General features: G+C 40.5%; 1 protein-coding gene across 1 annotated transcript; it reads left to right on the top strand.

The window, feature by feature from the left end:
* The first annotated feature begins 241 nt into the window (after positions 1 to 241).
* LOC120730869 (arginine and glutamate-rich protein 1-B) lies at positions 242 to 10,372 on the top strand. The gene is made up of 4 exons (XM_040027434.1): positions 242 to 791; positions 3,708 to 3,933; positions 7,479 to 7,562; positions 9,070 to 10,372. Exons 1-4 carry the CDS (start codon positions 460 to 462, stop codon positions 9,232 to 9,234), a joined length of 807 nt encoding a protein of 268 aa, XP_039883368.1. The 5' UTR covers positions 242 to 459; the 3' UTR covers positions 9,235 to 10,372.
* The last annotated feature ends 581 nt before the right edge of the window (positions 10,373 to 10,953 follow it).

Below are 10,953 nucleotides of genomic sequence, written 5' to 3'. Positions count from 1 at the left end.
CAATATGTGATTACTTCACTTGTGGAAAGATAAGTTTATGTATCCCAGTTATATATTATATATAAAATGCATTTTACACTTTTTTTTAAATGTATAAATTATATACAAATCATATATTCCCATTCATAAAGGACTTAAATTTGTTGAAATGTTTTGGCTGGTTTCTGGTCTTTTCAGTCTATTAGTTTGCTTTGAGCGGGAAATGCCGAAGAGCGACGGAAAATCCCGAAGCCCGCGGTGCCTGCTGGGAAAACTCATCAAACCGCCATCTTTCCTTAAAGCGAGTTAGTAGGGCAAAACAACAGCTAGTTTGAAGGGTTATTTCTCCAAAATTAACCCGCTGGAGCAGCGCAACATCAGCTGTTCGTGTGAATAAGAAGCTTAAAGAGGAGCGGGCGGAGTGGAGGGCCTGATTCGGTACACATATCAGCCGTAGAATCCAGCAGTCCGCAGGGCACCATGGGCCGCTCTCGGAGCCGCAGCTCGTCCCGGTCCAAGCACTCCAAAAGCAGCAAGCACAGTAAGAAACGGAGCCGGTCCCGGTCGCGATCTCGAGACAGGGAGCGCTCCAAGAAACGCTCCAAGTCCCGAGAGTCGAAGAGGAACCGGCGCAGAGAATCCCGGTCCCGATCCCGGTCCAACACAGCGTCGTCCCGCAGAGAGAGAGCAGCCTCACCGCCGGAGCGCATCGACATCTTCGGCCGGACACTGAGCAAGAGGAACGCGCTTGATGAGAAGCAAAGGAAGGAGGAGGAGGAGAGGAAGGCGGAGATGGAGCGACAGAGGAAGATGTGGGTATATTTAATACAGAAACCGGCACGTAAACTGTTACATAACGATACTGAACCCCAGCCCGTGTTCGGCTACAAGATAAGCTAAATGCTAGGCTAGCTGCGGTCATTTGCATGGCGATCGTTAGCTCTCTGAGCTAGTTGGCTAACGCTAACAGGCTGCACAGGCCGCAGCGCCTGTCAGAGGAAAGCTTTACCTGTTCAGGTGGATCACACCTCTAGTTCTACCGCCATTAATTCAAATAAACATAACTATAAACTCGTATTTTAAGCATCATGATAGAATTGTGAGGTTGTTCTCACTGACCTGCAGTTTTCACTTTGGAAAAAAACCCCTAAAAAAATCCCACATCGTGCTGGTGAAGTTGAACTAACGAAGTAATGCATGTTGGATTCTCTTTTAACGTTTAAATATGTCAAATGAGTGGCTATTGGTGTGCAGGTCTGTCAGTTAATCCTGCAGTCATAAACTTCCTGCAGCAGGCAGAGATTTGACTCTCTGACCTGCACTGAAGGTCAGATCAGTAGTGATGTTGATGCTTCAGGAGGTGCTGATGCTCAGTTACCGACATGCCTAATGTTTCCATGCTGAGTGAAGAGAAAGCAATCTGTGTGGGTTTAGCTCCAGGTTCTCCACAGACATCAGGGCATCAATTTCAGTGCATAGATTCTTGAAAATCCTGCATTTAGAATGAGGATAAATCTGGCACGGTTAGAGTGATCTAATAACATTGAGCCCAATATTAAACCAGAGCTGATGGTGTGCTGACAACACCTGGAGTGCTCCCTAATGAATGCATACATACAAATGCAAATAAATAAATAAATAAAAAACAAGGACACTGAAAGGACAAACAGCAGTGGAGTTGATGTAAATCCAGAAGAGCAAGGAGCATCACAGCCTCGTGTAAATAAAACAAAATCCCCACAATCTGCTCTAACTTGTATAGATGAGTCACTTTATTTTCTTTTAAAGCAAAGATGCTCAGAAAAAAGTTTAAAGGCAAATTTAAAAATACTGTTCATACAATAATAAAGTTCCAGCAGTGAGGCTTTTAACTTTCCCCTCACAGGTGTATTTTGGGGTTGAATTGTTCTTGTTGATGCTCTTGCATGATTTCTATGTTGAATGAGTGTTTTTCCTCCAATAAGCACTTTGATTTCTCCTCTGGAGAGATAATTGTATTAACATATAAACTGGAGAGCGAGACATTCAGTGAAAACCTCTTGATTTATTGAATATTAACTTTACTCATTGATTATTTTATCTCACTTCAGCTGTAGCTGTACTAGTAATGAGTGTTTTTGTAGACACAAACAGCTGGACAGCTGTAGCTCTGAGCATTTGGAGAAAATGTTTCTCTTATAGAGAATAAATGCACAGATGTTGATGCCTGCAGTTAAAACCATCTGGATTGTTTATTATTAGTTAAGGCGGGTTTCTGTTGTGCTGATTTTTATTTTTTTGTGAGGGATTATATACAGGCATCTGCACAGGGACTCAAACCAGAAACCTTCGATTTACAGTTTGGCTCATGGTCTTAGCAGGTATGCAGGTGCTGATTCCTGCTGTTCTTCAAACTCAGCTGCTACATCTCCGTTGAAGCAGCTGGCCATCTTTTCTTTGGTCAAACACTCAGTACAAATACTGCTATAATCAGTAGTTCACAGTTGCAGTAGAAGCGAAATAAAAAGCTAAAAAACATCAACTGAAACCAAACTCAGTAAATGTCTCACCCTGTAGTCCACATGTGAACACAATGGTCCACTGAGAGGAAAAATCAAAGTTTTCATTAGTGAAAAAACAGCTATTCTTCATGTCATTAGTCTGCTCGATTAATGCAGTACTCCCACAAAAGTAAGTAATACAACTTGTTGAATTTAAGAAACACAAATGTGAGTGAAAAGTGGATACTTGGATTTAACAGGAATGCCTATTTTAAAGTCAAATTCTATTGATATTTAAAACTTATTTGGTTTAAACAGGATGCAGAGAGGATCAGGACGCATTGAACAACCACAAAACCTGCTGCAACAGCTAAACATCACAAACTGACTTAAACACACAACTTAAAAAAAAAATTGAGTAATTGTGTTAACTTAATCCTCGTTACTGAAATAATCCTATTTCAGATTTTAATGAAGCAGCTGTGACCGTAAATACATCCATGTTGACTGCAGCTTTTCAGGTGCGTGTCTGTGTGTGTGAGAGCCTCCAGGTAATATAACACACAGCCCACACCTGGCTTCCTGTCTGTCTGTCCCGTCTCCTTTCTCCTGCTGCCTAACAGCCACAGGGCCCATTAACCGGGCATACAAATGTAAATATAAAGGATGCTGGGCAGGGCTGGGTCCAGTTTCTGGTTTCCACAGCCTGACAGAGTGAAACCAGATCCCTGAGAGGGTGGAGAGTGTGTGCCTGTGTGTGTTTACATCGCTACTAATAAGTTCCTGTTCACACAAAAAGAACAGTTTAAAGAAAAGATAAACAGGAGGGCAGGTGACCTCCATCTAAATTCCACAAAACACTCAGAAAAACAGTCTAAATTGCACCCAATCTCACATTTGAAATTAAAAATGTCCTCATTGTTGAATTATGTATATTTAAGAGCTGTTTAAAGCAGTTTAGTAAATTCTTAAATATCCATTTGAACAATAGCCTTTCTGTTAATTTTTTTTTTTTTACCTGATCAGCTGTGTTGTAATATTGGGTTTGGTATGGCTCGTAAAAACCACTCTCAGGTATGATGAATTAAAAACTGGTTGGTTAGCTTTGGGTAAATACAGACTAAGCTGTTATTTTGAGATATTTCAAAGCGGTTCGGTGTGGTTTATTTGATTAGCAATTAAATAGTTCTCCGTTTTAAAACCGAAACACGAATTAGCGACATGCTAACCTTTTGTTCTTTCCTTTAGCCGGCAGCAGGAGATTGAGGAGAAGCTGATCGAGGAGGAGACGGCGCGGCGAGTTGAGGAGCTCGTGGCCAAACGTGTGGAGGAGGAGCTCGAGAAGCGGAAAGACGAGATTGAGCGGGAAGTGCTGCGACGCGTCGAGGAGGCGAAGCGCATCATGGAGCGGCAGCTGCTGGAGGAGCTGGAGCGGCAGCGGCAAGCCGAGCTGGCGGCACAGAAGGCCAGAGAGGTAACGCTCGGTCGTTTGGAACGCAGCCCCTCCCTTACCCCTACACCACCCCGTACCCGAACCCCTTCAGCTCCCTTCACCTCTCAGTTTCCCACTCTGACTGGGTCTTTGGTCTTTTATTTTAACTGTTTAAAGTGTAACCCAGCCATGGCACAAGTTTCACACAGTTGGATGCAGCTGTGCTGAAGGGAAGTGGCAGCTTTCAGAATAAAAAGGAAAAGGGAGTACCTTGGCTTCAGGTACTAAAGCAAATCAATATATCCAAGGGTATAATGATTGTTCTTCATTGGTGTAAATTACTGAAGTAATAATAACAGCAGTGACGAGAATAATAACGAAATTCCTGTCATTCACTTTTTTTTTTTTTGCAGTAGTTGCATTTCAGCTCAGTGTGGGAGTCTTTCAGGCTGTTAGCTTAGTTTCTCTTTTCATTAGTCAGTGAGTGGACCTCTCACAGTGAAAAACCATCCAATGGGTTTTAAATCGAAACAAACTACCATGTTACCTCAACTCTCCAGCTGTTTATAAAAAAAATTTCACTTATTCCTGAAATCATGGGTAAGGTGATATGTTTTTACACATTCGAGTATTTGAAAAATTATATTGTTTATATGTTTATCTTGTGTCTACCCTGAGTTTGGTAGGATGTAACGTGCTACAGTTAAAAGGTTAAAAGTTGACATTTTATTTCTGTTTAAAAAAAATTATAATTTAAAAGAGATTAGAGGATAGCAGTGCATTTCTAACTTGCTGGTGAGAGTTTTGCCATGGCGGGTTTCAAAACAATATTCATTTCTTTTCTGGTTTACTCAAATTTCTTAGTTTTGTATTTAAGGTATATATATATATATATATTTTCTTTTAAATTTAAAGATTAAACTTTATCAACTAGATTGCTGCCTGTCAGTGGTTATTTTAGGGTTTCTTTTGTTTTTTAAGGCTTTTTAAAAACATAAAAAATATACTATGCAATTATTACAAGTCTGACATTGTAACTACCATTATTAGGGTGCATTTTTTTTTCTTTCCCGGGCCCCAAAACAAATTTTTATAAAATATTCAAGGCGAAAACAAAACTTATAGAGGCAGTTACATAAGTCCTGTCTCACTGCTGGAATATTTATTAAATTGAAAGTTTTTTTTTCTTCCGACTTTTATCAGAATAAGTGAACGTAAGATTTACAGACGTTCTATCTGCGAATCTTACGTTCAATTATTATCAGGGAAATCTTCAGTGGTGTGAAACATGTGTTATTTAACTTGTTTCTGTGCATAGTCAAGGTATAGACCATGACTTTTTAATAAGTGGAAGAGAGACTTCTGGATTATTCACTTAATCAGCCAGGGATCTGAACTGATTTAGTTATTCATTTAAAAAAAAAAGCCCACAGGTTTCTAATTGAATAATGAATAGCTAATTTGTTTGAATACAGGTAATTAGTCTTTTGAATTCAGTATTTCACAGTGCAGTTTTTATTTATTTATATTATGTAATCTTTAGCTCTACAGATGTTTTTGTTAATTTAAGTGTGAGTATTTTTATTCCAAATTTTACCTTGTTGAGATGTTTGACATTGTATTGCACTTTAGGCTATTAGGCTAGGCTGTGTTTAACTTCATTTAGCTGATAAAGCTGGATTTTTCCAACTCTTGGGATTAAGTGTATTATTTTAATACATACAGACTTATTTTAAATTACCTGAACTTAACTTGTCTTAACTTATCTGAACTTACCTCAAGTTAACTTATCCAAAGCTTAACTTCTAGAACACAGCTGAGCTGAGCTTATTGCAACTTACTGCACAGTAACTTACTTTTACTCATTATACGTGATAATAATTTGTGTGAAACTACTTGAACTTAAGTTCAGATTAGTTCAATTGGCTTTAATTCTTAACTTAGCATAAGATGAGTTTAGATAGTTTCAGCTTATTAGTTGGAGCTTATCTTGATTTAGGCTAAACTAATCATTTCAGGTATCTGAACCACTACATGGTTGTTACTATATACACATACTAATTGTTTTGGTTGTTTTAGTTTGGTACTTGTGTGACATTGTTTGGTTCATTTGGTATTCCTGCTCATGTTTTAACTATCAAAATGTTTTGCTTTAAAACCTGATTTGTGCTGTGAATTTGTTGAATTTTGGAAGGTAATAAGCAGATTAATGTCGTTAGTCTTCAGTTGGTAATAGCCTGTATACCTGATGAAGGTCAGATGGACAAAAACATTGTAATTTAATTTGTTTTCCAGCAAAAAGTGAGAGTTCGCACAGGAAAGATGCTAGGACATCTGCTAAGTAAGGTCTTCTGGGGTCTTGCCTTTAACTTTATTCAAACTGATTTCTGTTCAGATGCTTAGTCGCCCTAAAGGTTCCTTTTTAAACTAAGAACAAACAACCCTGGCTCCCCTCCCTGGGCACTATTAAGAAAAATGGCGTTTGTTTACATCACAGTATTGTGAATGAGCGGTCCAGCTAAAGCGCAGCGGCCATTGACTCGGGACTAATAGGCTAAGAAATGTACCCCCCAACTCTTTGTTTACCCTCAGGACTGCTAGGAAGAAAGGTCAGCGATATGTAGAAATGTTCATCACGTCTGTTTTAATCCACCTCACCTGCTCTTTAACTCTTTGGGGGAGGGGAACATTACAGGGACGCTTCATTTCCTGTTTCCTGTCCTGACAGGTTAATCCCCTCTCACCTGTGTCACCTGTTGATGATTTTTTGTGGAGCTTTTCGAACAAAATGTGTTGATTTATTTTTGTGCTGACAACTTGCTTCTCCTGTAGGCTCAGTTTGGAAATGTGTTTGTGCTGTTTTTTTTGTTAATTTTTTGGAAACACCACCTTCCTAACTAGCATTGACCTGCAACCTTTCAGCTCAGCCGTGACCCGCGTCCTGTACTGTAAGTGTACCGTGGGCGGGTCCACTTCGAACACACACTCTCTCTCTCACACATACACACACACACACACACACACACTTACATACTTGCACAAACACACACCTGCACACAAACACAGACAAACATCTTTGTACTGCACTCCTTCACCGCGGCTGCAGGCTAAGCCGTAAACTGATCAGTAATAAAGAGGAATGGCGCCGTATGGCAGAAACCCCCATATCTACCTACCCACACCAGGAGCGCTCCTGTCTCTGCAGGGGCCACACAGTCCGGACGAGACAGTAAATATTCAACCGTTTAACGCTTTCACCAGTTGTGTAGGTACACAGGAAAATGGTATACGTGCATTGGTGAGCCAAAACTATTCCCTCCTTTATTTTTCTCTTGCTTATAAACATGTTAAAAAGCAGCAGCAGCTTTGATTGTCTGTCTTTTTTATATATGTCTTCTATTGATGAGTGTAATCATGCAGCACTAGGTGTGTGTTAGTCTTTAATTTTTCTCTAGGCAGCATTAGAGGGATTTTTAAAAATGTGTGAGAGGCTGAACAAACTTGTCGTGAGTGTGTGAGTGAGCGCGTGCGTGCGTGCCTTTTGTGGCCTGTTCGTGCGCTAACATATCATCGTGTTGCTTGTTTAGGAAGAAGAAAAATCGAAGCGGGAGGAGCTGGAAAAAATCCTGGAGGAGAATAACCGCAAGATCGCAGAGGCTCAGGCCAAACTGGTACGCCAAACGGACACACAACTTTCTGTCGTTAGCATCCACTGAGCAGTGTGTTCTCACCATCAGCAGTAATTTTACATTATCAACACATAAAAGTTAACGCAACTTAAAAATAAGGCAAAACTGTTTAGCTTACTATTTAGATTACTCATTTAGGGTTTGTGAATAAAATATTCAGCTCGCACTAGACACTGAAAACTGTTTGATTATCGTGATGAATCTACTCTTATTCAGAGAGAGATCTCTTTGAGTTAAAATACAAAAATTTCCAATTTGTCATCAACATGCAAATTATGCAATTTGGAAAAACGTTTAACGTTCTAATTATGCTAACAAAAAAATGGGCTTTCTTTGGCCACGATACTGGGCTGTATAAACAGGTATCGATAAAATAAATTGTGAAATTTCAAATCAAAGTAATGTTCAAAACCCCCCCCAGAGAAGTGTATGTTCTAGAAATCCTTGCACTGTTGAGTCGTTGCATATTTACATGCAAGAACATAGTTTAAACATTATTTGGTTTTGATGAAGGGACCCCAGGTCAGAAAGAGGTCTAGTGGTTAATTCAAAGACTGAAGTTGGATTGAAAAATTGGATTGATTTGAGAAACTGACATTCATCAGCTTTTAATGTCGTGACTACATCTTTAATCCAAAAATCAGGACGGATTGAGACCTTAAAGCTTTTTGCTATGACATTACTGGGTATGGCAACACTCCGCTGGCAGGAAACAGTGTCTACGCAGTGGCTTTGAGTTGATGGTTATCAGCCATGGAAACGGATCTGCAAATAAGTGGGACAGGGAAAAAATAAATTCTGCAGAGTTTTGTTTATTTGAATCAGGATCAAACTATAGAAAACCAGCATTCCTGTAATACTTCAAAAACCAAAATGAATGTTTAAGAAGAAGAAAAAATTAGGACCAATCAAAATTGTGTATTGTGGTTTTTTTTTTTTTTATTTTTTTTTATTTTGCTTTTACAAGGGAGCCGTAGAACAAGTTACACAGTACAATAATGCTTCTATGATGGTGACGAGAAAGAAATCTAATTACATAATCTAAAAGTAAAATCACGTGTTGTCTAAATCTCAGTCGTATTTACTATTTAAATTGAATGGAATGGATTTTAACAACTCAATCTAATGAGTACGTGTTTATTGTTTAATAGAAAAATAAATAAATAATTTATTATTATATTATAGCAGAATAAATAAATAATCAGCTAAATCTAACAGAATAACTTTTATTGCCTAAATTTAATGAAGTAATTTTACTGCTACTTACTAGTACTATTTGTTAGTATGGGGGGGAAAAAAATACAAACACCTGTTGTAGTTCCTTCAGCAGCAATATTCTGGGAAACACGGCACATTTAAGGAGCTTCATTTACTTGGATTTACTTGATTTTTATGTCCAATGTTTTGTTTTTTGGATGACCTGGCGGTAAGTGTAATCATGGCCTTACGTGACCCCGCCCCTGATTCCTTTTTTGTGTCTGTCCCGCAGGCTGAGGATCAGTTGCGTATTGTGGAAGAGCAGAGAAAGATCCACGAGGAGCGCATGAAGCTGGAGCAGGACCGGCAGAAGCAGCAGAAGGAGGAGCAGAAAATCATCCTCGGCAAGGGCAAGTCCAGGCCCAAGCTCTCCTTCACCCTGAAGGCCACAGAATAAGACTGCTCCCCCTTCGTCCGCAGGTCATCCCCCTCCCCCATCCAGCTCCTTTCTCCTCCTCCTCCTCATCATTCAGCCCCACTCCTCCTCCTCTGTGGAACGCTCGCTTCGTTTTGGAAGTGCTGAAAGAAGGGGGGGCGCAACCAGCGTGTTAACTCGCTCCCTCCCAGCTTTGAAGAGGAGGCAGCTCTTCACCCTAGGACCATCGCCCCCTCCTCCTCATCCTCACCCTGCTGCACAGATGACTCTTGTGCTTCTGGGTTGTTTTTGTTTGTTTGTTTTTGTTTTGTTTGTTTTATTTTATTTTTTTTTAGAAAACTTGAACTTTTTTTGATGTAGATGCTCTAACGTGTCCCTCGCCCTGCCACCCGGTTAAGTCTTAACTCTCGTGCTCTTCTTACGGCCTGAAAGGCAGACCTGATAGGCATCTGACTGTCTAGCTCGGCTCGGCTCATGTGCAGCATGGGAGTCGGCCTGTGGGTTTCCTGTTTGCAGACTCTGTGGTTACCAAATCACAGACTTTAAAAAAGCACAGCAAACTTCCCGTCCAGCTCGCCCTCCATTTTAAAAATCCTGCTCCTCTTCTTCTGTGGCTCTGCTTCAGCTCCGCCTGCCGTATGCATTTTGGCTTTTAAATGTTGTCCTGAGAGGAACAATTTAAAAAAAAAAAGAAATAGAAATGAGGTGAACCCGCCGCTCGACTCCCAGACTGCCCATGATCGAACTGCCGGAACCTCCTGCAGGAAACTGAGGAGAGATGGCATTTTCCTGTCCGATGTAATATCATGTGCCGCCTCTCCCTCCTCACTCAGAGTTAAAGATAAAAATGTGTAGGAGACAAAAAGCCACAGTCTGTGTTCTGTCCCTCAGTCATGTGCTAGTAAATTAACGGGCGAGGTAAGTGTTGATTCGTAGAGGACTGATTCGCACAAGTTCAGGTAAGACGAGGATTGAGGTCAGCGCGAGCGTGGATGTGTTTTAAGTGTGTGTGAATGTGTGAGTGTGTGCGTGTGGCTGACCTCAGGTGGGTATATAAAGACTTTTTGTTATGTTGTGGCATTTTGAATTTGTCATGTAATTTCCCCCCAATTGTCAAGGGACTGAACAGATCAATAAATCCATTGAATGCCTACACTGACCCGTGTGATGCTTTCCTGAGCTTCTATCTTATTTAATTCAGCCCTTCACAGTTTCATCTTTAATCAGGTAGCCCGATCAGTGACAAATTTTAATGGCGCTGTTGGCACCACTTTGGAAATTTAGTTATTTTTTTTCTCAGCGGTCCATTTTCTCCTCTCGAGTCAATACATCACTGTCAGGTTAACCAAATCCCTGTAACAACATTGCCTAATTAGTTGGCAGCTGCAATTTGAGATTTTTCTGCAGCTGCTGGTTTGTTTCCAGCTCGTAACGGCAAGTGAGGTCGCTGCAAGCCGACCGTTCGCTAGATTACAGAGGATGACAAATGACCTCGGCAAACCCGCATTTCAATGCAGCTCAAACCCAACTCTAATGAATCCAATCGAAACTGTCAACCTGCGTTTGAGGGTGTAAGTGAAGCGGTGACGGATGGTGATATTAATGTGGTGAGTTACTAAACTCGGGTCACCAGGCTGAGCTCTGCTAATCGGAGGAACAACCCAAAATGCTGCGGTCCATTTTAAAACGGGTAAACCCAAAGTGCTTTCTGCTGAATGGAGGTGGACCAGCAATGTAAGC

Source organism: Simochromis diagramma, unplaced genomic scaffold, assembly GCF_900408965.1.
Source record: "Simochromis diagramma unplaced genomic scaffold, fSimDia1.1 OVJJ01000343.1, whole genome shotgun sequence".
Lineage (NCBI taxonomy): Eukaryota > Metazoa > Chordata > Actinopteri > Cichliformes > Cichlidae > Simochromis > Simochromis diagramma.
This window is presented reverse-complemented; position numbering and strand designations above follow the sequence as displayed.